This window comes from Armigeres subalbatus, chromosome 3, assembly GCF_024139115.2.
Source record: "Armigeres subalbatus isolate Guangzhou_Male chromosome 3, GZ_Asu_2, whole genome shotgun sequence".
Taxonomy (NCBI): domain Eukaryota; kingdom Metazoa; phylum Arthropoda; class Insecta; order Diptera; family Culicidae; genus Armigeres; species Armigeres subalbatus.
The window spans coordinates 176,767,888-176,793,804 of NC_085141.1; the positions used below are offsets into that span (position 1 = coordinate 176,767,888).

Below are 25,917 nucleotides of genomic sequence, written 5' to 3' on the forward strand. Positions count from 1 at the left end.
GAGTTTGTACTTAGTGTTTGGTGAAGCATAAATTATAGGAAACTCATTGAAGTATTTAGAGCTCACGAGGGACGTCAGGTAGATGAAAGTGTTGAAAAAGCTTTGGAATATATCTGCCAAAGCTTCGCTGTGGATAAACAAAAAAGAGTCAACTCCATACAAAATTGAAAAATCTGCATTTGAAATTTGAAAAAAATATGGCAGGTCCAAAGCTTACTTTGACTCAGATAATGAGGAATGGCTTGATACAGAATTTTATTAAGAAGTCCAGAGCCAAAGATATTAAAGAAAGCGTACCAGAAAAGAAAACAACTTATACAGAAAAGGCTTTATGATAGTTTTTGTGTGAGGGTCGACTTCCTACTTCGAGGCCTACTTCCAACACAGCCTCCCGTATCGGTACACCTGGAGATCACCACTGCAGACAGAATCACAAATCGACCACGTTCTGATTGATGGACGGCACTTCTCCGACATTATCGACGTCAGGACATATCGTGGCGCTAACATCGACTCTGACCACTATCTGGTGATGATTAGATTGCGCCTAAAACTATCCGTCATCAACAATGTTCGGTACCGACGACCGCCGCGGTACGACCTAGAGCGACTGAAGCAACCTGATGTCGCCACTGCATACGCGCAGCATCTCGAGGCAGCGTTGCCGGAAGAGGGTGAGCACGATGGAGCCCCTCTTGAGGACTGCTGGAGTACAGTTAAAGCAGCCATTAACGACGCAGCGGAGAACAACGTCGGGTATATGGGTCGAAGTCGACGGAACGATTGGTTCGACGAAGAGTGAAGACAGATTCTGGAGGAGAAGGACGCAGCGCGGGCGGTCGCGCTGCACCTTGCTGCAGAACGGCAGAACGTCGAACGTTATAGACGGAAGCGGAGACAGCAGACCCGCTTTCTTCAGGCGAAGAAACGCCGCCTGGAAGAAGCGGAGTGCGAGGAGATGGAACAGCTGTGCCGTTTTCAAGAAACACGCAAGTTCTTTCAGAAGCTCAACGCATCCCGAAAAGGCTTCGTGTCGCGAGCCGAAATGTGCAGGGATAAGGATGGGAGCATCTTTGACGGACGAACGTGTGGTGATCGAAAGATGGTAGCAGCAGGAACGAGGAACATTTGAATGGCGCTGAGAGTACGGGCAGTGCAAGTCAAGGCAGCAGAGGAGATGACTACGTCAGTTCAGCGGACGATGAAAGCCAACCAGCCCCCACCTTGAGGGAAGTTAAGGATGCCATCCAACATCTAAAGACCAATAAAGCAGCTGGTAAGGGTGGTATCGGAGCTGAGCTCATCAAGATGGCCCCGGAAAAGCTAGCCACTTGCCTGCCACAAATTGATAGTCAGAATCTGGGAAACTGAACAGCTACCGGAGGAATGGAAGGAAAGGGTTATATGCCCCATCTACAAGAAAGGCGACAAGCTGGAGTGTGAGAACTCTCGAGCGATCACCATCCTTAATGCCGCCTACAAAGTGATATCCCAGATCATCTTCCGTCGTCTGTCACCATTAGTGAACGAGTTCGTGGGAAGTTATCAAGCCGGCTTCGTTGACGGCCGCTCGACAACGGACCAGATCTTTACTGTACGGCAAATCCTTCAAAAATGCCGTGAATGCCAGGTCCCAACGCACCATCTGTTCGTTGATTTCAAGGCGGCATACGACAGTATAGACCGCGTAGAGCTATGGAAAATTATGGACGAGAACAGCTTCCCTGGGAAGCTTACCAGACTGATAAAAGCAACGGTGGATGGTGTGCAAAACTGTGTGAAGATTTCGGGCGAACACTCCAGTTCGTTCGAATCGCGCCGGGGACTAAGACAAGGTGATGGACTTTCGTGCCTGTTGTTCAACATTGCGCTAGAAGGTGTCATGCGGAGAGCAGGGTGTAATAGCCGGGGTACGATTTTCAACAGATCCAGTCAATTTATTTGTTTCGCGCATGACATGGACATTGTCGGCCGAACATTTGCAAAGGTGGCAGAACTGTACACCCGCCTGAAACCTGAAGCAACAAAAGTTGGACTGGTGGTGAATGCGTCAAAGACAAAGTACATGCTTGTGGGCGGAACAGAACGCGACAGGGCCCGCCTGGGAAGCAGTGTTACGATAGACGGGAATACCTTCGAGGTGGTCGAGGAAATCGTCTACCTCGGATCCTTGCTAACGGCTGACAACAACGTTAGTCGTGAAATACGAAGGCGCATCATCTGTGGAAGTCGGGCCTACTACGGGCTCCAGATGAAACTGCGGTCAAAAAAGATTCGCCACCGCACCAAATGTGTCATGTACAAGACGTTAATAAGACCTCTACGGACATGAAACATGGACAATGCTCGAGGAAGACTTGCAAGCACTCGGAGTATTCGAGAGACGGGTGCTTAGGACCATCTGCAAGAAGACGGTGTGTGGCGGCGAAAAATGAACCACGAGCACGCCCAACTCTACGGCGAACCCAGTATTTAGAAGGTTGCTAAAGCCGGAAGGGTACGATGGGCAGGACATGTTGCAAGAATGCCGTACACCCTGCAAAACTGCAAAGATGGTGTTCGATTCCGATCCGGCAGGTACGAGACGGCGTGGAGCGCAGCGAGCGAGATGGGCAGACCAGGTGCAAAACGACTTGGCGAGCGTGGGGCGTATTCGAGAATGGAGAGATGCGGCCTCGAACCGTGTATTGTGGCGTGAAATTGTTGATTCAGTGTTATCTGTTTAGATGTAAACTAAATAAATGCAATAAATGTGAGGGTCGATCAGCCAAGGCAAGACGGATCAAGTACAACTGGAAACATTTGTCGACGAGCGTATTCGATTCCGAATTAGGTAAAGGTAAGGTGTTAAGTAAATCACGCTTAACTTTTCAAAAGGATCTAAGTAACATTTTTTCATGAATTAATTTGAATAGCGCAATCAACAAAACAACATGAAAGCTTTTGATTGCAGTACTCAAATTAATTCATGAAAAAAATGTTACTTAGGTCTTTTTGAAAAGTTAAGCGAGAAATCATTAGATGTCAACGAATAGCTAATACACCGGTTTTGAAACATTCTGATCGCGATAAACTGCCAAGAGTCAATCAATCCTGAAAAGCTAGACCGTTATTGTAAAGCAACCTACCGGTTATATTTGCAGCTGTATGATTGGTATAAAATTCCTGCTACGATGCATAAAGTCCTTGCCCATGCTGGGGATATAATAGTTCATTCACCAGCAGCACTTGGAATGTTGGCTGAAGAAGCAGCTGAGTGTCAACATAAGCATTTAAAAAAAGTCGGACTTATCATGCCAGGAAAGCTTTAAGAGAGGATAATTTACATGACGTTTACATGACGTAGGATCCTTTGATAAGCTCCCTCAACTTAAGTAACCGACTTCAAAATAAATCTAATCTGGAATATCCAGAAGATGTTCAAAGTTTTTTAGTGACTGAAAGTTTCTGCAGTACAACAGATTCGAGTACAGAGAAAAATGCCCTAGATGAATCACGAGTTGTACCAGGTGTATAAAGAGCTGAATATTATAAGGCTTATACAACACGGCAGACTACTGTGGGCTGAACGCATTGTTCGTATACCGGAAGAACCGCAAGCGAATATTTAGTAGAGAACCCGGAAGAGGTCGTGCAGGCTTCGTGGAAGGCCGCGTACACGATGGCTTTTTGCAGTTGAAGAGGACCTGAGAGCGCTCAATGTTCAGGGCGACTTGAAACTGTTCTCAAATCAAAATTATGTGAATAATTATCGGGATCATAATTATGCTCACGTTTCTTGATAATTGAACAGGGTAACCACCGAACCGGGAAAAACGGGAAAAAGACGGGAAATTGAAGTCACCGGGAAAAAAAGCGGGAAAACCGGGAATTCAGGACATGAGCCGGGAAAAAATATTTTTTGGCAACTTACATTCAAAATTCTTCAAAGTTTTTCATGAAGTTGATACAAAAGGGAAAGATTTACTCTTTAATATTCATGAGGTATAAAAAATAAGTATCTTTTTCCCAGATGCAATTTGTGTTGTCACTAGATCATTTTGATTCCAATTTCTAGTAAGCGGCTTTTTGACTGACTTTTGATATTTTGTACGTAAAAGGAAACGGAAATTATTTTAAATCAAAACGTGTGTATATTTCTTGTAGGATATCCTCAGTTATGGGTTTGAGAGATATCCCATTGTATAGGACCTATACGGTTAATGGTCAATTAAATTTGTTAAACAAAAACTTGCTCACAACTATCAGTACTTTTTTGGCGCTTGGTGTGATTTGGTAGAACCCCGGCCATATGTCATAAATATTATGATGTAAGGCATAAAAGCATAGAATCGAATATCGAGATATTCATTTCTTTCGAATGAATGTTATTCCTCTAATGTCCAAGCTTGCCTTTGTACTTCTGTTATTTGTATGTGATTTCCAATTGAACAGAATTCGAAAATAAATGAATATGGTAAGAGTTGTTTGGAATTATATTTGAGAATTATACAAACCATTGAAAATGATAATTTTTTAATACTACGTAAATATGTCTGTAATTAAAATATCTTTAGTTTAGTATTTTTCCACAACTAACGTAATATTATGATGGTAAAAGAGATACTCTAAGACAGTTTTTTAATTTGTTTCACATGGATTGATGAATAAGTTTCAAAGCTTAGAACATTTCAATATACTAATATTGAATTAGGACGTTCAAAGTTTTCAATAAAAAATCCAAGACTTTCTAGACATTAATTCTAGGAATTCAAAAAGTAAAATTGAATAAATTACGAATGGAATGTTTTGATTGCCTAAAATGTGTTTAAATCTTTTTTTAGAAAACTAAATAATTATTATGATCGGAAACGAAGATTGTCTTCGCGTTAAATCTTTAAACACAGATACAGATAGTTGTTTAATAATTCTGTATTTTTTTAAATAAAGTAACGCCAATTACTATAATGAGGTTATACAGTGATTTACTTACTTCATTTCTAAGTTTAAAACTGTGATTAAATTTAATTTACGTTATAAGAAAGAACTGTGTCTTCCTCATACATAATTTTGCGATAATTTAAAAAGTAACTGATGGAACTCATGAAGGTATTTTTTGAAATATCCTGAATAAGATCAAACCGAGAGCTGAACATTAAAAAGATGTCGGCTATACTATAAGATACTATACGTTTTATTGCTTCCTGTAAACCAGGGTTTGCAGAAATAGCTCTCAATAGATAATGAACAACGATAAAAGAGAGGCAAAAACTGTTCCGAATCATAACAAGTCATGATAACATATGTATCGAACTTGTATACAAGTGCGAAAAAACAAAATCGGATAGGCAGCCCCCACAGAAAAATGGTGATTCTCGCTTTGTTTTCGCTTCTTTCGTGTTGGTTACTGCACAGCTGTGTAGAACAAGTTGATATGCATCATCAGAGCCAGTGCTCCCCGCATTTGGAGCTTTCTAAAAGAAATTTATCATGGGGTATAGCCTCCCGAATCAGTTCTCTATCATGACAGCTCGCGGTATGCTACATATCGTATATGTATACAGAGATGATAAGTGAGAGACTTGCTCTTTTTCTTTAGGATTCAATCCGTGCTGTAAACATTATGCTCTAAGAGGGAAGAACTATACTAGACTGGCATGCAATTTCCATTGGCACTGTCAGAAACTAACGAAAGTTGTGCATGCAAGAAAAAAATACAAATGTTCTGCAACTAATAAAAGAATCAAATAATTGTAATTAGGTGCCAATGTAGAATTACAATATGATATTGATAAAATTCCGGTTAACACTAACTGCATGGCACAATCGCATAACACGTTGTTGGTAATTTAATGTATCTATTTCAAAGGTTCGTTACAAATTATTAATTGCTTCGATATAAAACTGGCCTCCAGATTGGACAGAAAATAGAATATCTAGCCGTATGAAAATTCTTACCCTGATTTTTTTCAAGTTAAATTAAAACCGGGAAAATTTGACAAAAAATACCGGGAAAAGCGGGAAAAAACCGAGAATTCGAAAATCGACTTTCAGTGGCCACCCTGTAATTGGGTGAGAACTCAATGTACCGCTATTGGGGGTTACAATGGGTCATCACTAGACTGGTCCATGAAACAAAAAGTTGTCTAATTCCACGGGACACCCCTCAGGATTGTGTCTTTGGGTGAGAAAATTAATTTCTGAAAATTTCAGCTTAATCGCTTGTTGCATAAGCTGGCGCAATTGAAGTGAAGTTTGTATGGGGATTTCTTCCAAAATATATAGGAAAATACACCTCCGTCATTCATTCGATCTGGAAATTGCTTCTGATTGCTCGATTGACCTCATAATTTCAAAAACGGCAGTTGGTATGCTACAGAACTATTTCACAGAACATTGTATGATGATTAAATGAACTTTTATATAGGTTTCGGTTGATACAATTCGATCAATAAATCCAAAAATACACAATTCATCTCCTAATAAATCATCCGAAACCTATATAAAAGTTCATTTAATCATCATACAATGTTCTGCGAAATTGTTCTGTAGCATACCAACTGCCGTTTTTGCAATTCTGAGGTCAATCGGGCAGTCAGAACCAGTTTCCAGATAGAATGAGTGACGGAGGTGTATTTTCCTATATATTTTGGAAGAAATCCCCATACAAACTTCAAATCAAATGCGCCAGCTTATGCAACAAGCGATTGAGCTGAAATTTAGAGAGATTGATTTTCTCACCCTCACTCATCTCTGGGGTGTGCCCCGTGGAATTCGACACCATTTTTTTTCTCCCCATACTAAGCTGGGCCAGTCTAGTCATCACTCTCACCGGCAGCCTAGAGGTCGGATAGCAAAATTGTTCAAAATGGTTTCTTATATTTTAGCCTATCCCTCAGATACATTCAATCTAATCTACAAGCATTCTAAGTCGTTGAAACTGTGACCCATTCTCATCACCATTTGACCCATTGTCACCACCGACGACGGTACTTTATGTGCACATTGCCTTATTGTTATTGGAAACCCAGCAAAGATGGGACAGATATGCGATTCACGACAGTATAGGAACAGATACTTTAATTTGCCCGACCAATGCAGATTGCAGATCGAAAAAGTTATGTTGTATTTTTTACGCATACGTCACGTTTCCAGATAAGACGGCATTTCAAATGGAATTTCTTTCTAGTATGTAACGAAACTCCACGTATAACACAACACCTATGAACATGATGCATTTCTAATAAAGAAATTTTAATACCTTTATTTGCTTTTCTTCAGTACTCTCACTCATCCATCCACTCATACAATCCACTCTCTCAGCTTTCAATGCTCACTTATAACAGTGATAATTTGCATTAGTGAATGCTTGTTAACAATTCTGGCTACTCTAAACTTACTTTACACTACGGTGTGTTGCAGACAGTAACATGCTATTGGTAATTCTTGTTAGTTCGGTTAGTTTTCGTACGAAAATGTAGTCATTGCGAAGTCTTACAGTTAAGTTGGTGTAATCAGTCATGTTTTGGCAATCTACGGAATTAGATGTAGCTAAAGCGAACACTTAGTTATACGAAGGAGTAGCGTTTACTTTTTCTAATACTGGCCTGAAACATACAAAAAGAAGAAAGTTTATTTAGAATGTATTTTGCAAGCGTAATAAATAATAATAATTTAAATAACATAAACCATTCCCAAAACACTTTCAAAGTTCATCGGAGATCCTGTTAGAGGAAACTTCAACGGTTTCCACCGAGCCCTTCACTCGCTTCTCTTCGGCGGTTTGGTTGTTGAAGTGGCTCGGAATGAATGTAACCGTATCAGTTTCACTAAACACTGAGTTCGTTTCATCATGATCTTGCGTAGGTGTCGACGGATCGGGGCTTGTCAGTGTTATTCTCGATGTGGGTGTAAAACTGTTGGTGCGATGTTCGTGTGTATTGTGCGGAGTAGTGAAATTGGTGAAAATCAAACGTTAGAGAAATAATAAACACAACGCAGTTTAACAATTACCTATCTCTGGCTTGAAACTGCGAAGTAACGGTAACTCCGCGAGGCTTGCGGAAATCGCATTCGACGGCAAATGCGGCATCCCCAGGTGTAACGAGGTCAGGGTCATGCTGCACTACAACGATATTGGAGTACACCTGGTCGTTGTTGATGGTCTGGCATTGATCCAGGTTGAATTTCATTTCCAGCGATTTGCCGGCACGCTTGGGCTTGACGAAACATGGCTCAGACTGTTTGTAAAAGCTGCCACGGGTGTACATAACGCCGGTAAAATCTTCTTCTGTCTTCAATTCGACACGCATTGAGTCAGCCCCGCAGCGTAAATTCACCTTTTGCAAGCCGTGCGTTGATGCGTCTATTTTAAATTGATCGCCCAGATCTTGCTCGAAGTGGCTTTCTGTGGATGAGAAACAACGAAAACATTAATAAGATGTTTCTTAATACACACTTATGTATTGTCATCATGGCAACATTAGTGCCGATGTAGGTATACTAATTTTTCATCAGAAATAGAAGGTGACAGCCATGTTAGTTGTTGATTGCAAGCGCAAGAAAATTTACGAAGCTAAAGCTAAAAGGGCCACAAGTTGTTGAATATCAATGAAAATCAAGCAATTTTTCAGTTTGTTGTAGCTAATAACTAATTTTGAATTGCAATTGGATTATTCGTACAGAAATAAAGTACGCTTTAACGACTGATTTTATCTGTCGAGCCATTTGCTCCGATGGAGCATATTATACCGTTCTCCCCTAAAACCGTAAAGTGGCTCGGAATGAATGTAACCGTCTTCTACATTCTTTCATTTTTAATGTTCAAATTTTGCTGTTGTTCTTTATAGGATCAATCCATCAGTTATAGAATGATAGAAGCGCATAGTATTTATAAATATCAATCAACTCAATCTAGCAAAATGGAGTGTTGTTTGTATGTGTGTATGTGTATAAAAACGACACACATTTTGGATCTTAGTATCGCTAGTCAAGTTGAAAACCGAAATGGGGAACTATCGAAGTTGGATTTTTCTCGCAATCTGTACGTTAAACCTAACTTCGCTAGTAGTGCGCTAGTCTAATTAGGCCCTAATTAGACTAGCGCGCCACTAGCGAAGTTAGGTTTAACGTACGGATTCCGAGTTTTTCGATATTGAACATTCGTTCGATGACAATGACAGTTTGGACCCAACAGATTCGTAAAGAACATGAGTTAATGTGTCACACGGTATGGTTTCACAATGGCTTAAAATCTTTGAATGGTTCATATTTCTTATCACAACCTGTGATAACGAAAATTTAAAGCTCGAGAGGATTATCGAATAAAATAAATAGAAAGGTTCTAATGTTTGTAAACGGCAGTAAAACATAATTTAAAAGAAATTAGGGTAGCAAAATAAATAAATATAAAATTTTCATAAATAATGCAAAATTTTCATCAACAATATTGTTTCTCCAAAAAACCAAAAATATATCGGCACTTTTCAAAATAAAAACTCAAAGATGCAGCCCAATCGGGCTGTACGCAAGGTGAGGCAGGACTACATAGTTGCATGTAATGGATAAAAATCGCAGAACGGACTCTGTATTGCTTAGGGGCTGACAGTAAAGCCCCAAACGCAGCGGCGACGGAAACAGAAAATTTGACAGAAAATATATGGGCTGACTGTCAAATCTGCCGTTTCCGTCGCCATTCCGTTGTATTGCGTAGTGGACTTAAGGTTTAAGGTATTAATTATTGCATCGCGGCACTTTAGATCTATTTTTTTTTCACTGAAAAATGACCAATATTCTGACCAGTGCCGTGCACCATCACCATCAACACAATTTAACACCCTGATAAGGACACGCTTATTTTTCTGCATTCCACACTCTCTTGACATGCCTATTGAAATATCAAAGAGTGGCGCGAACCCGACCGTCATTGAACTTGCCTCTAAAGAGATGCTCATCACCAGAGTGTATGTAATTAGGAGTGACGACATGTGCCGCATCTGCATCTGATGACCTGCTCGTTTGGAACACGATTTTATATGGAAATGACAGATTAATTTTGTTCCAATTCGGACAGTGTCGCCACTCTTAATTACATACACTCAACCTTTTTTTTACCTCACTTATTGGGGGGACGTAAACCGAATGTGACGTAAAAAGATTTTATGCTAAAATTTCTGGTATTTCACTTAATTTATTGATATACTTTTAAAAACATCCACTTAAATCTTACATGAGGTATTGTAAGATCTCTCCAAATCCAGGCATATGAGATATTATAAGATCTCCAAATTGTTCTGGAGTTTGAATCAAATGGTCTACCGAATCAACCAAGGCTTCAACGATGTCGGTGTCAACCCAACCTTGTCTTCGGAGTATTGGTCTTTCACTAACGTCTCAAATAAAGGCATATGAAATGTTGTAAGATCTCCAAATTTTCCGGAAGTTTAAATCAAATGGTATATTGAATCAACCAAAGCCTTCATGATGTCCTAAGCCGTGGTATCAACTCAATTATGGTCTCTGAGTATTTGTCTTTCACTTGCGTCTCAAAACAAGACATATGAAGTGTTGTAAGATCTCCAAATTGTCCTGGTGTTTGAATCAAAAGGTCTAATGAATCAACCAAGGCTTCCATGATGTCCTCAGCTGCAGTATTATCAAAATCATGCCCTCTGAGTATTTTTCTTTCACTTGCGTCTCAAGTCCAGGTATATGAGATGTTTTAAGGTCTCAAAATTGTCCTGGAGTTTAAATCAAATGGTCTACCGAATCAACCAAGGCTTCCACGATGTCCCCAGCAGTACAGGAATTTCTCATTTTCAATGAGAGATGTCACGCGATGTTTACATATCTGCCCTTTCAATATCTATAGAAACGCGGAGGATGAATGGCATGCTACAAAAATCTCAAAAAATATTTATCCCGTGACAGGGCATGAAAGTGTGCAATATCTGCTTTAATTTGGTGTTTATTACCACTTACAACCCGTTGAATTAAAGGAACATGATTAATTTATCGACTAGTCACTATTCTTTGTATATATCTATTGAAATAATTGAGAAATTTTTATTTTAAAATAAAGCACAACATCCTTTCATGACTGCTTTTCATGCGAAATTGATCAAAGAACCCACGATTCCTTCATTAGGTCGCCTGAAATAGAAAAAGGCGCTTTGCTCTCTGTCTTATGATGATCACGACTTATTCCAGTACTGGTCCCCAGTCGCGGTGTCAACCAAATTTTGTCTTCTGAGTATTAGTCTTTCACTTACGTCTCAAAAACAGGCATATGAGATGTTGTAAGATCTCCAAATTGTCCTGGAGTGTGAATCAAATGGTCTATCGAATAAACCAAAGCAGACCATTTGATTCAAACTCCAGGACAATTTGAAGATCTTATAAAATATCATATGCCCAGATTAGAGACGCAAGTAAAAGACAGATACTCGGAGAACATAATTGGGTTGATACCACGGCCGTTGACACCATAGAAGCCTTGGTTGATTCGGTAGACCATTTGATTCAAACTCCAGGACAATTTGGAGATCTTAGAACATCTCATATGCCTCAATTTGAGACGCAAGCAAAAGACAAATACTCGGAGGATATAAGTGGGTTGTTAACACGGCATGGGACATCATTGTTGATTCGGTAGACCACTTGATTCAAACTCCAGAACAATTTGGAGATCTTACAACATCTCATATGCCTAGATTTGAGACGCAAGTAAAAGAAAAATACTCGAGGGACATAATTGGGTTGATACCACGGCTGGGGACATCATGGAAGCTTTGGTTGATTCGGTAGACCATTTGATTCAAACTCCAGGGCAATTTGGAGATCTTAGAACAACTCATATGCCTACATTTAAGATGCGAGCGAACGACAAATACTCGGAGAATATAAGGGGCCATCCACAAAGTACGTCACGGTCCTTGGGGGGAGGGGGGGTTCCGAGCAGCGTGACGACTCATACAAAATTTTTAGAGGCTTAATACAAAAAGTGTGACGAAGGGGGGAGGATGGGTTGAAAATCACCAAATTTTGCGTGACGTACTTAATGGACCTTCCCTAATTGGTTTTTTACCGCAGCTGGGGACATCATGGTAGCCTTGGTTGATCCAGCAGACCAATTGATTCAGGTTCGGTAGACCCTTTGATTCAAATTCCAGAACAATTTGAAGGCCTTACAACATCTCATATGCCCAGATTTAGGACGCAAGTGAAAGACAGATACTCGGAGAACATAGTTGGGTTGTTACCGCGGCTGGGGACATCATGGAAGCCTTGGTTGATTCGGTGGACCATTTGATTCAAGCTCCAGGACAATCTGAAGACCTTACAACATTTCTTGGATGATCTGGAAAGGAATGGCTGCTTAAGGCATATTGAGTTTGGTTCAATAGATCATATAGAGCATGAACCGTTTTTGAAAAGAGATAACAGCCCTTTGGTTACGCGGGTAGACCTCAAGACCTACCTTCTTCTTCTTCTTATTGGCATTACATCCCCACACTGGGACAGAGCCGCCTCGCAGCTTAGTGTTCATTAAGCACTTCCACAGTTATTAACTGCGAGGTTTCTAAACCAGGTTACCATTTTTGCATTCGTATATCATGAGGCTAGCACGATGATACTTTTATGCCCAGAGAAGTCGAGACAATTTCCAATCCGAAAATTGCCTAGACCGGCACCGAGAATCGAACCCAGCCACCCGCAGCATGGTCTTGCTTTGTAGCCGCGCGTCTATACGACCTATACTCCAGGGAATTCATGGATGCCCTGGAAAGGAATTTGGTTTAATATATCAAATAGGGCATGAACCATTTTTAAAAAGAGATAACAGCTCTTTTGAACGCTTTTAGACCTTATGTCTTTGGTTACGCGTGTAGACTCCAGGAAATTCTTGGATGACCTGAGACGGAACAATTGTTGAAGCAAATCTCGCTTAACTTTTCAAAAGGACCTAAGTAATATTTTTTCATGAATTAATTTTAATATCGCAATCAACGGAACAACATGAAAGCTTTTGATTGCAGTACTCAAATTAATTCATGAAAAAAATGATACTTAGGTCCTTTTGAAAAGTTAAGCGAGAAATGATGAATATACAAAGCATCTACTTTGTTCTTTGGGTTTCTAAGAGTGCCTTCTTTTAGGCTTACTTTTGGATGTCAATAATGTTTCAAATTCTTTTTTCTTGACGAATAAAAAACTGCCGTAAAAAAGGGTTGAGTGTACTAGACTGACCCTGAGTATGGCGAGAAAAAAATGTTGTCGAATTCCACGATGCACCCCCAGGATTTTGTCTTTGGGTGCAAAAATCAATCTCTCAAAATTTCAACTCAATCACTTGTTGCATAAGCTGGACCATTTGATTAAAAGTTTGTATGGGGATTTCAGCCAAAATATATAGGAAAATACACCTCCGTCACACATTTGGTCTGGATATTGGTTCTGATTACTCGATTGAGCTCAGAATTGCAAAAAGAGCAGTTGGTATGTTACAAAACGATTTCACAGAACATTGTACGATGATTCGGAGAAACACAACGTAGGATCGTCCCACCCTGGATGAAACTTGGAACAAAGACAATTTGGTCCTAATTCCTAATTAACCATAAACGGTAACAACGAAGTTTGTGTAGAACTGTGATTGATGATTAAGATTAATTATTGCTAATAATTCGTTAAAGCCTACACTGATGGACATAATTATTCATCAAATTTTCAATTCATCCCTCTAAATGCATAAACGGGTTTATGCTAAAGGGCAATTCTAGACCAACATTTGAAAAGGACGTTAAAGCCAATTTTTAGGGGAAGGCTGGGATAGGGGAAGAGGCCCCAAAACGCCCGCCCTGGACTAACCTACAATGTACTACGCGTCTCCACGCACTGTCCATACCAGAATGCTGCTTTGTCGACGCGTGGTGCTTTATTCCCTAAGAGCTGCCAAATAAAAGGCATTTTTAAGATGACATCAGCTCGCTATTTTGTGTAACTGCTGCATGAAGTAAACATACCTATGAAAATCGTTATAGCTAATTTGCCAGTTTTATTAAAATTGATTGTCAACTGAAACCAACTGTTATCTTACCATTTGAGCAGCAACCCTTAAAATAACACTTCAAAGCATTTAATCGCTATTTCTCGGATACTTATTCAAAAGGACAAAACAAGTATACTTTTGTATCAACTGATTGCCTACATTGTACAAATATTTATTTGATTGTTAATTATAATACTTTTTTCTATAATTGATCCCGGAAAAGGTACAATTTTTTATGTTTATTGAATTTCTAATCTCGTGTTAAAACTATTTTAAAATTATAATTGAATTCCATTGGCTATACCTAGCCGTGGCCAATTTTTGTGATTCTACTTTTCTCTAACAGCGTTCATTCGGTTCTCCTAGCCCATGTATGTGCAGAACAGTCTTGAGGCTCGCTTTATTTTGTTCTGCTGTGTGCGGTCGAAAAGACAAATAGGAGAACGAATCCTGAACAAACTATTATCAGAACACATCGAAATAGGGAGATAGCAAGATCGGGAGGTTATCGAGACGTAGAAAGCAGAAATGTATGTAATTCTAAAGGACCGAGAAAACTATCGACATAGGGAGAGATATCGTGATAAAGAACTCCGAGACGCAGAAAGTCGAAGGTAATTGGTGCGCAATCGGTGCAGAACAGTCTCGAGACTTACGTTATTTTGTTCTGCTTTGTGCGGAAAAACTACACATTACACGATTACAAAACATCCTAGTTTTTACGGAACGCAAAGGGCATACTTCTTCGTAAGCTTCCACAATGTGCAACGTTGTAGTATCAACTGCATAATCCAAGTCGGTAGGAGTTTCAATGGATGGTAGATGTCCAAATCCATGCAATTTGGTAGAGAGCAACCCTGTATAAAGATCCCAGTTGGTTGAACGAGGATTTTTAAAAACGCACGGTCTGCGATGTAACATTCAAATGATCAAAGTAGATGTAGCGATGGTCAGCTATAGATTCCTCATCTGTTTGTCTTCTTCTTAATGACATTACTTCTCCCACTGGGACATTGCCTCCTCGCAGCTTCAACACTACGCAGAGATATGGTCATTTCCGTAAAAACGGTTCCGGGAACATAATGAAATAATAACAGATCTGAATAATGCAAATATGGGTATCTATCTTTATGGCTTTGCGAGACGATGATTACAGAAACATTTCCAGATGGTAGTGTCCACTGCCACCCTTATAGCAGGTTCCAAGGGCCTTCTAGGAGGGGCCGGTTTTGGCACCATCTGGAACTATGCGTATATGGGTATCAAAATTCATGTTTTCCCAAGCCGATGAATATAGGATCTTTATTAAAGATACATTATGGTGACTGTAAGACTCTCTGGCCAATTTGTAACAGGTTCCGGGTGTTCTGCAAAAGTGACATTTGTTTAGGGTGTATGGCCAATCCCGTACCGATTTTACGAAAATGGCCATATCTTTGGGTATACCAAACGAATTTTTGATCTGCAGCCAGCATTGGTCAGCATATTAGTTCTAGTTTCCAGGGAGAGTGTAAAACATGATGGCAGTAAACGTCAAATAAAACGACCAGCAGAAGAAAAAATGCATTTTTAACATATCCTCGGAAAACCCGGAACATCTCCGGTAGCCAAGGGCCAATTTGACAGTATACTAGAAGAGTTTCCGCGTCCGAAGGTCCAAGTTTCATCGAAATCCTTTCTTCAGAAATTAAGCTGGAAATTCCTCCCGAAGTTCTTCCGATAGTTTCTATGGGAGCTCATCCGGGAGCTCCTCTAGGAATTCTTCTAGGAGTTCCTCCTCAAATTCCTCCGGGAGTTCTTACGGGAGATCATACGGGAGATCCACCAGCAGTTTCTACGAGAATCCCTCCGGGAGTTTCACCGGCAGTTTCTCCGGGTGTTTCTCTGAAAAGGAACTCCCAGAGTAATTTTCGGAGGAACTCCCGGGGGATTTTCTATAGAAATTATCAGAGGAATTCTCGGAGGAACTGCCGGTGGAACTTCTGGAGGAGTTCATTGAAGAACTACAGGAAGAATTTCCGGAGGAAATCCTGGAGGAACTCTCGTAATAATTCTAGGATGAACTCCTGGAAGAATTCTTAGAAGAACCTCCCGGAGGAATTCCCGTAAGAACTCCCAGAGAAATTCTCCGAGAACTTCTGGAGGAATTTGTAGATAAATGCCTAAAGAAATGCTAAATGAATTCCTGGAAGGAAGCCTGATTGAATTGCCGAAGGAACTACTGGTGGAACTTCAGAGGAACATCCGGTGGAATACCCTAGAGGAAGAGAAAAAATATTTCTGAAGGAACTTCCGAAGTCCCATTTTCCGTGAAATTCCTGCCAAATATCGTCCAGGAATTCCCTGTGAAGTTCCTGGAGGTATTACCGGAGAATTTCTTAGAAAAACTTCTGGAAGAACTCCCACAAGCACTTCCGGAGGAATTCCCACATGAAAGTCCTGAAATAATTCTTAGAGAAGTTCCTAAAGGAATTTCCGAAAAAATATCTGAAGGAATTCCCAGAAAAATACCAGGAGGAACTAATGCAAAAATTCCCAGATGAAATCCTGAAAGTATTCCCAGATGAATTGCTGAAGAAAATCTTTGCGGATTGCTCCGAAGAAATTTCTGGAAGAACTCTTGCCAGATCATTCCACGTCGAGCATCCGTGCGAGACGGTTGTAAGTCCGCGTACGGTCTGCTTCTCATTCGGTTTTTTTCCTGAAGTACAGGTAGTGGTTTTTTTCCGAAAGTGTTTTGAAGCATAGTGCTTGAGTGGAAGTGGTGCTTAGCTGTAGCAGTTAAGTAGCCATTTCGTTGGTTTTGCAACTACGCAAAACTTTGCAGTTTATTCGGCGTCCATCGCAGGCGCAGGCATCATCGTCCCACGCCGACAGTCATCATCCATCGTGCGTCTCCACCAACACAGACGCCGCCGTCCTGCCACCATCCATCCACCCAGTTGCAGTGTTGGGTGCGGCGAGAACACCAACAATAGCGTGGTTCGCTTCGACCGCACCACCGGCGAGTGTCCATCGAGCTAGTGTGTGCTGCCAGAACTGTTAGCCGGCAACACAGCAGTGTGAACGCAAGTATTTAATTGAGCTCCCTCTCATTGTTCCCCCTCTTCTCCATCTTATTGGAATAGTTTTTTTCTTTCTTTTTACTCGTCTTCCCTCTGTCCCAAATCATTATTTTGTTTGTGTGTGTTTTTTTTCTGCCCTTTTGATAATTGTTTAGTTTTAAAAGAGATTGTGCCTCGCTGCAGCGGCGCATTTCGTGTCCGCAATGCGCGAAGGCGAAGTTGGCGGGGGTACTTCGTATTCCATGTCAGATGTTTCGTTGCATTCGGGTGTTCCAAACCAAAACGAAATGGACACCAGCAACGCTAAAATTTCCTCTACAAGCCCCCGTCCCAAGGTCTACCCTCACGACTCTAGTGGGCCGTATGTTGTTTTCTTTCGACCCAAAGGCAAACGTTTGAATATCAGCCAGATCAGCAAAGATCTGGAAAAGCGATTTTCGTCTGTCACGACCATTGACATGGTTGGGTCCAGTAAACTCCGTGTCACGATCAGTGATCGCAAACAGGCCAACGAGATTGTCACCTGTGAGCTTTTCACTTTCGAATATAGGGTGTATTTACCGTCAGCAGTGTGTGAGATCGCGGGGTGGTGACGGAGGAAGTATGACATGCGACGATTTGAAACAAGGTTTCGGTCGTTTCAAGAACGTTTCTTTGCCTCCTGTTGCGATACTGGATTGCAAACAAATACATTCGGTGTCGCAGGAGGGAGAAAAGCGGAGTAATTCCCGTCTGACTTTTTCTGCGTCATCTTTTCCGGGTCCGCACTGCCTGACTACGTAGTGATTGGCAAACTTCGTCTACCTGTTCGGCTGTATGTACCGAAGGTGATGAATTGTGTTAATTGCAAGCAGCTGGGCCACACCGCTCAGTACTGTTGCAATAAACCTCGCTGTGCATCATGCGGAGAGAAGCATGTGGAGGGAGCGTGCAAGACGCCGAAATGTGTCTATTGTAACGAAAGCCCTCCTGCTCTTGAAGCTTGCCCAACGTACATACAGCAGCGAATCCACCAGAAGCAGTCTCTTCAGCAGCGTTCTCGGCGAAGTTACGCCGAAATGTTGAGGATGGCCGCTTCTCCACTCGTTTCTGACACAATCTACTCGTCTCTTCTTTTGGACGATCAAGGTAGCTCTGACTCCGAGGTTGGAAATGGGGTTCCCTTTGTTTCAATGGCTCAACGAGGAAGAGAATAAAACAGAGCCAGCGACCCTCGAAAAAGCCTAGAAAACAACCGCAAAGTGAGCTTCAATCCAACATGGTCAAATTCAAAGCGGGTGGAAATACTCAGAAACGTTCAACTTTCAGCATCGGGATGATCGAGAGTTTCCACCGCTTCCGGGAACATCTAAAATCCCAGATACCCCCATTTTTGTGATTTCTCAGCCAGAGAGCATAGAGAGCGAGCAGAAGAACTCCTGAGCGCTCCAATGTTCACACTTTCTGGCATCGTGGAGCTCATCCTCAACTTCTTTGATGCTTCTGACCCCGTGAAGAACATGGTCAAAACTGTTCTTCCTATTCTGACTCCTCTCCTGAAGCAGCTGGCTTCGAAAATGCCCCTCCTCGAGTCATTTGTATCCTTCGATGGCTAACTTAGTCAATAAGGGTAACATGATTTCGATTCTACAGTGGAACTGTCGAAGTATTCTTCCAAAATTAGATATTTTAAATTTTTAGTTAACAAATTACATTGCGACCCTTTTGCTTTATGTGAAACATGGCTAACACCAGATGTGAACCTTCATTTTCCTTATTTCAACATAATCCGCCGCGATCGGGCAAATCGATATGGAGGAGTGCTTTTTAGGATCAAAAACAGCACTCATTCTATAGAGTCGATCTTGCGCCGATGATGTCTGGCACCGAAGCTGTCGCATGTCAGGTATTCGAGGAAAAGACCTCAGTATCGCCTCGATATATCTTCCTCCAAACACCGCGATATCTCGTAGAGATCTCTCGCACATCTGCTCGGTTATGCCTGAGCCACGGTTGATCTTGGGAGATTTTAACTCCCATGGAACAGGCTGGGGGGAACTGTACGACGACAACCGTTCATCAATGATATACGACCTCTGCGACGACTTCAATATGTCAATTTTGAATACAGGAGAACACGAGTGGCTCCTCCAGCAAGAGATAGCCGTCTAGATCTTTCCATTTGTTCGAGCTCATTATCGTTGGACTGTACTTGGAAGGTGGTCCAAGATCCCCATGGTAGTGATCATTTGCCGATCGAAGTTTCGATTTCCAATGGACATAAGCAATCTGCTTCCATCGATCTTTCATATGACCTCACGAAGTACATCGATTGGGGCAAATATGCGGACGCCATCAGCGATGGCATACAGTCGATAGAAGCACTTCCCCCGCGGGAAGAGTACAAGTTTCTATCGCAGTTGATTCTTGAAAGCGCTCTTCAGGCACAACGTCGGCCGGTGCCAGGAGCTTCGGTTCGTAGGAAACCCTACAGTCCGTGGTGGGACATCGAGTGTACGCAACTTTATCGCGAGAAATCCGCCGCGTTCAAAGAATTTCGAAACACGGGGCGATCGTTCTTCACAAACGATACACTGCGCTCGAAATCCAGTTCAAGAAACTGGTCAAAGTGAAGAAGCGCGGATATTGGCGCACTTTTGTTGAAGGTTTATCGCGCGAGACTTCAATGAAAACTCTGTGGACCGTCGGGAGAAGAATGCGCAACGCGTCGTCCGTAAACGAAGATCGTGAAAGCTCGTCGCGATGGATACTTGACTTCGCAAAGAAAGTTTGTCCGGATTCGGTACCGGTGAGGCAAGAGCTACGTGATGCTTTTGCAGACAGGGATGATATGGATCGTCCCTTTTCGATGATTGAATTCTCACTAGCTCTCCTTTTCATGTAACAATTCCGCTCCAGGGATGGATAGAATCAGGTTCAATTTGCTCAAAAACCTCCCCAGACGTCGCGAAGAGGCGCTTATTGAACTTGTTCAATCAGTTACTGGAGTGCAACATTGTTCCGGATGATTGAGGGAAGTGAGGGTGATAGCCATCCAGAAGCCCGGAAAACCCGCGTCGGATTGTAACTCGTATCGCCCCATCGCGATGCTGTCATGTCTTCGGAAGCTGTTGGAGAAGATGATTCTCTTCCGGCTAGACAAATGGGTTGAATCGAATAGTTTGTTGTCAGATACACAATTTGGTTTCCGCAGGGGTAAGGGAACGAACGACTGTCTTGCGTTGCTTTCTTCAGAAATTCAGCTTACCTTCGCTAAAAAAGAGCAAATGGGCTCAGTGTTTTTGGACATTAAGGGGGCTTTTGATTCAGTTTGCGTCGATGTCTTATCCGACAAACTCCACGAGTGTGGACTTTCACCAATTTTGAACAACTATTTGTACAATTTGTTGTCAGAGAAGCGTATGAGTTTTTCTCATGGTGACTCGGCAACTTCACGAATTAGCTACCTGGGCTTCCCACAGGGCTCATGTTTGAGCCCCCCTCTTCACAATTTTTACGTCAGAGACACTGATGAATGTCTCATGCCAAATTGCTCGTTGAGACAGCTTGCAGATGATTGTGTTGTATCCGTTTCTGGGGCCAACATCGGTTGATCTGCAAGGACCATTGCAAGATACTTTGGACAATTTGTCTACTTGGGCTACGAAGCTGGGTATCGAATTCTCTCCGGAGAAAACTGAGATGGTTGTCTTTTCAAAAAAACATAAGCCGGCAAAGCTCCCGCTCCAACTGATGAGTAAGACAATCACTCATAGCATGTCTTCTAAATACCTCGGGGTCTGGTTCGACTCGAAATGCACCTTCGGGAAGCACATAGTGTGTCTGACACAAAAATGCCAGAAAAGGATCAACCTTATGCGATCAATAACCGGAACATGGTGGGGAGCGCATCCTGAAGATTTTATGACGTTGTATCGAACAACCATTTTTTCGGTCCTCGAATACGGTAGTTTCTGCTTCTAGTCCGCGGCCAAAACTTCAAGCTTCAAAGGATTTAGTACCGCTGTCTCCGTATCGCGTTAGGATGTATGAATTCGACCCATACGATGAGCTTGGAAGTACTTGCGGGAGCACTACCACTAACAGATCGTTTCGCGGAATTATACCTCCGGTTCCCCATCCGCTGTAAGGTTCTCAATCCATTGGTTATTGACAACTTCGAGAAGCTGCTCGAACAAAACCCCCAATCTCGATTCATGAGTATTTACCAATGGTACATAACACTGGAGGTAAGTCCTTCTTTCGTAGACACCAATCGTGCTAACTTCTTAGACTCTTACAGTTCGTTTGTTACTTTTGATTTGTCCATGAAGCAGGAGGTTCATGGAAGACCAGACTTCCTTTGTGCGGAGGTCCTACCTCCATTATTTGCAAGCAAATACGGGCACGCCAGTGAGGAGAGAAGCTTCTTCACAGACGGGTCAGAAATTGATGACTCCACTGGTTTCGGTGTTTTCAACGTTTTTCATAGCGCCTACTTTAAGCTCAAAGAGCCTTGTTCCGTGTATACTGCTGAGCTAGCAGCTATACACTATTCACTCGAGCAAATCGCATCCCTACCTCCTGACCACTTTTTCATCTTCACCGACAGTCTAAGTTCCTTGGAGGCTGTTCGGTCAATGAAACCGGTTAAGCACTCAGCGTATCTTCTAAATGGGATACGTAAAGCTTTGAGTGCCTTATCACAACGGTCTTACACAATCACCATGAGTTTGGGTCCCTTCTCATTGCTCGATCCCGGGAAATGAGAAAGCGGACTCTTTGGCTAAGGTGGGCGCTATGGAAGGTGATATTTTCGATCGGAAAATCACCTTCGATGATTTTTTTCACATTAGTTCGTCAGGAAACCTTGAACAGCTGGCAACAGAAATGGACAAATGGGGAGTTGGGTAGATGGCTGTATTCAATTCGCCCGCAGGTGTCGAAGCGTCCATGGTTCAAAAAATTGAATATGGGACGAGACTTCATTCGAACCATGTGTCGTCTAATGTCCAATCACTACACTCTAAATGCACATCTTTTCAGAGGAAGGAAATCTCTGTGTTTGCGGCGAGGATTATCAGGACATCGATCATGTCGTGTGGGCGTGCGAGGAGCATCGTGGCCCCAGATCTGCGCTAACTGAACATCTCCGGGTCCGAGGAAAACAACCAAAGCCTATTAGGGAAGTGTTGTCGGGCCTTGATCTCGAGTACATGTCCCTGGTCCACCAATTTTTGCAAGTTGCTGATGTAAAACTGTAATCATTGTCTGCCCATTCCCTTGTCTGTCGTACCCCATATCGAATGTCTTCCTCTTGTTGTACATTTCCATGTCTGTCGTTAATCCCTTCCGTATGTCTTCCTCTCGTCGTTGTCTCCCAAAAAAAGTTTGTTTGTCCTGTTACAGGTGTAAAAATGCGTGAACATCAGCATCGTAATTACTTAAGCACCCTAAAATCCTTTCCTTTCCTACTGTATTATTGTATTCCCTAACCTCGACTAAACCGCGAGTCGTTCGGTTCCCCAAAACTAACACTATGTATAAGAATCAAGAAATGTATTGTTAAACTTGATTTCGGCTCCGTAACGCTTCACGGCAAATGAGCCTTCCAAATAAACGAAAGATAAAAAAAAAAAAAAAAACTCTTGCCAGATATCCGAGTAAATTCCGAGTGAATTCCGGAAGGAATTCTAGTACACTTCCGCGGAAAATCTCCCGGAGAAATTCCTGAAGGAATTCCTGGAGAAGTACCTTAAGAAACTCCCGAAAGAATACCTGTAAGAATTTCTGGGGAAATACTTGGACGAATTCCAGGAGAAATTCATGAAGATATTTCTAGAGGATTTCTTGAAGGATATTCTGAAGAAATTGCGAAAAGAATTCCAGATTGGAATGCTAGATGATTTCGCTATTGAATGTTTGGAGGTATTCCCGGAAAATTTCCTGGAAGTAATCCCGTAGGAATTAAAGGAAGATTTCCGAGAGGAATGCCCGGAGAAGTTCCTAGAAGAATTTCCGAAGGAATTTCTTATAGATTTACAAGTGAAATTATGGAGCTAAATCGGAGGATTTCCGTCATAAATTTTTGAAGAAACTTCCGGTAGAATTTTGGGAAAAAATTCCGTATGTATTCTTGACGGAACTCTCGAATGCATGCCTGAAGGAAATGCCGGATTCATCCTGAAGAGAGAATAGCCGAAGAAACATCTAGAAGTAAATCTTGGAGAGAAGAAAAGGAATCGTCAAGGAATTTCCTCGTGAATTTCCTAAAAAAAAATATTGTTTCTCACAAACTTCGGCATAATTTCACCAACAGTCTTGTGAAATGTGCACACTAAGTTTTTCTTTTTCAAGCTCGACAAAATTGGGCACCGCTGTAGCTAAGTAAATTGAAAAATAAACAAAAAAATGCTGAGATCTCGGAGAAAAAAATTATGTGTGTAGAAGGAAAAATCGTGCACTCGACTATCAATGCTTCCTTATCCTTGTCTATACACACAGGGATCTTTACTCATTTCTCGTAACTTGAGCTTGAGTTTGAGCTTGATTGACTGCTCGTAGTTGCTACTCCATTATGACCGGATCAGCTATTCTTGCACAGGGAGCCAACAGATGTTTGCTTGGGACTAGCACACATCTTCAATGTACAAGTACTGGTGATCTCATTTTTTAGGTCATACTGGCGGCTGCCACGTCAGAATGCAAGTCAATGTAGGGAAGGGGGAGGAAATGATGATGCAATCACTCGCCCACTGCAAGCCGAATATACCTCTGCACTTGCCACGAGCTCATGCGGACTTAATTGGAATTTCCTGGAAATCCTGCGTATGAGGCAGAAGCAGTAGTCATATGACTACCCGCTTATATCATGTTTTGTTATTCTGTTTATGGTCTCTTCCCGGGATATCGCCCGACCTTCCTTCTGCCAAGCTCCCGTATGAAGGGGGAGGGAAGAATATCAGTGTGGAAGCTGATATATCTCCACTGGCTCTTTTACTTAGGTCTTTCAGAATTAAATTCTAAGACCCTTCAATATAAAATCAGAGGATAGAGAATGTACGACGAGCAGAACTCGTCCTCATCTTTATCTTTACTCATTTCTCGTAACTGATGAAAACTCAATTTATATGCTATTACAAACTTCGTAGAATATCTAGAGGAGTTCCGAACTACTAAATTTCAAGGAATTTTAGAAAAAAAAACATTCATGGAATTTCCGAAGAACTTTTTGAGTAAATTGCAAACAAAGTTCCGAAGAGTTGTTAAAGAATTTCTCGATGATATTCCGAAGAGTTTCCAGAGAAAAAGCTAATTCATTTTTAGAGGAAATATCGAAATTTTTAGAAAACTTCCCTTAGGAATTACGGAGAGTTTTTCTTAAAAATTCCAAAGATTTAAAAAAACACCGAAGATTTTCTGAAGAATTTTCTGTTCGAGGAAATTTTTAAGAATTTCCCGAGAAACTTTTTGAAAAATTTCCTTGAATATTCTGAATATTTTTCCGAGCCCATTAGTCTTTCACTCAGTTTGATATGATAGGATGAATATGGGAGAAAACTCCTTTGTCTTCAAACTTTTCATTAATTCAGCATCCGATATGTTGAAAACTGATATCACTTCCAATTATCTTTCTATATAAACCTTTGGGCTATTTTTATTTTTTCTAGGGAAAGCCAACCCTCCAGCCACCCCTTTATTCACACCAACGCCTATAAAATATAAGATAGACAACACTTACACAAAAAAGTGGATATGATTCTTTTTTATTTAGTCGATTTTTCCCATATGAACTTAATGCTTTTTGAGCACCTACTGAGCCTTGATGGATCTGTCTGTAATTTTTATAGTAGCTTCTGGGAGCAACCCAAAAATCTTATTTCCAGAGGGTATATGTCACGAAAAAATGTTTTTGATTTTTTTATATGTGGTCTATGTATTGTATAAAAAGGTATGAGATTTGATTAAAAGCTGAAAACAAAAATGTTCTTCGGACTTCACAAATTCTTCTTTAGGTACACACCAACTTATACAGAATGTATTACATCAACTGTTACAAAATAACTTTCTTCTAAATACGTCATTCACCAACATAAGAGTTCATATACCATGTAGCACACATGGCAATTTAACTGATTCCTTGTACATTTTTCATCCAATAAATTTTTATGTCTGCTGATTCAATTAATAGCAGTTTTTGCACGCCTTTACGTCTTGAAACCGACACCGAAACATATGGCATGTATTGTTTGGATGAGCTAACCGGTTCTTCGACAGACATGAAAGACAGACAACCCGTTATGAGCATTAAGCACTTCTCGCCTATTGCAGCAAACCACGTTCACTTTCAGCACTTAATATTAATCACACTATTAAAATAGCCTTGCACTTTACGTCAAGGTATTTCGTCACAAAAGAATTACCTTCGGTTCTCACTTCCATCACAATAAGAGCGAAAAACAGCACGATTTTCTTCATCTTGACAATCTGATCCGTTCTATACTTTCGCACAAGTCACTCAATGCTGCCTATCAGAAAGCGCGTGAAGACACCGTTATTCTTGCTTTCTGAGCTTTCGTTCTGATCCCCTTGGCTGCGGACGGACACGTCTTCACGAGTAAAAAACCAGTTGATGACTGCACACTGCCTTCGACGCTAAGTGTGCTATTATATGAGGCAACGCCTGCGCCTGGTCCAAGTTCCCCGAACTAACGGAGAGCTTTCGATGAAGGCGGCTTTGAGCGACGTCATTCTCCCCTACGAGAAAGGGTTTGTTCGCGTTTGCCGGCAAAAACAAAAAACAAATCTAGCGTCGTTCTTCGTGCCACGCAGCCTGTGATAGTT

The 25,917-nt window shown here is 41.5% G+C and overlaps 1 protein-coding gene across 2 annotated transcripts; it reads right to left on the reverse strand.

Annotated features, from left to right (window-relative positions):
* Nucleotides 1-7,189: 7,189 nt before the first annotated feature.
* On the reverse strand, nt 7,190-25,724 carry LOC134228010 (uncharacterized). Of its 2 annotated transcripts, none has more exons than XM_062709765.1 (3): nt 25,497-25,724; nt 7,993-8,386; nt 7,190-7,895 (listed from the first exon to the last, which is right to left on the reverse strand). In XM_062709765.1, exons 1-3 carry the CDS (start codon nt 25,549-25,551, stop codon nt 7,685-7,687), a joined length of 660 nt encoding a protein of 219 aa, XP_062565749.1. In that variant the 5' UTR covers nt 25,552-25,724; the 3' UTR covers nt 7,190-7,684. The 2 variants fall into 2 exon arrangements, with proteins under 2 accessions (XP_062565749.1, XP_062565751.1); XM_062709767.1 differs by having other exon boundaries at nt 7,190-7,586; nt 25,497-25,722.
* Between the last annotated feature and the right edge of the window lie 193 nt (nt 25,725-25,917).

Bases quoted from the DNA above. Each gene is read 5' to 3' on its own strand.
- LOC134228010 (XM_062709765.1), bottom strand. From the start codon at position 25,551: ATGAAGAAAATCGTGCTGTTTTTCGCTCTTATTGTGATGGAAGTGAGA. The intron at 8,387-25,496 runs GTAATTCTTTTG...TCTCATCCACAG, and splicing joins GATGGAAGTGAGAACCGAAG to AAAGCCACTTCGAGCAAGAT. The intron at 7,896-7,992 runs GTAATTGTTAAA...TCGCACCAACAG, and splicing joins CAGTTTCAAGCCAGAGATAG to TTTTACACCCACATCGAGAA.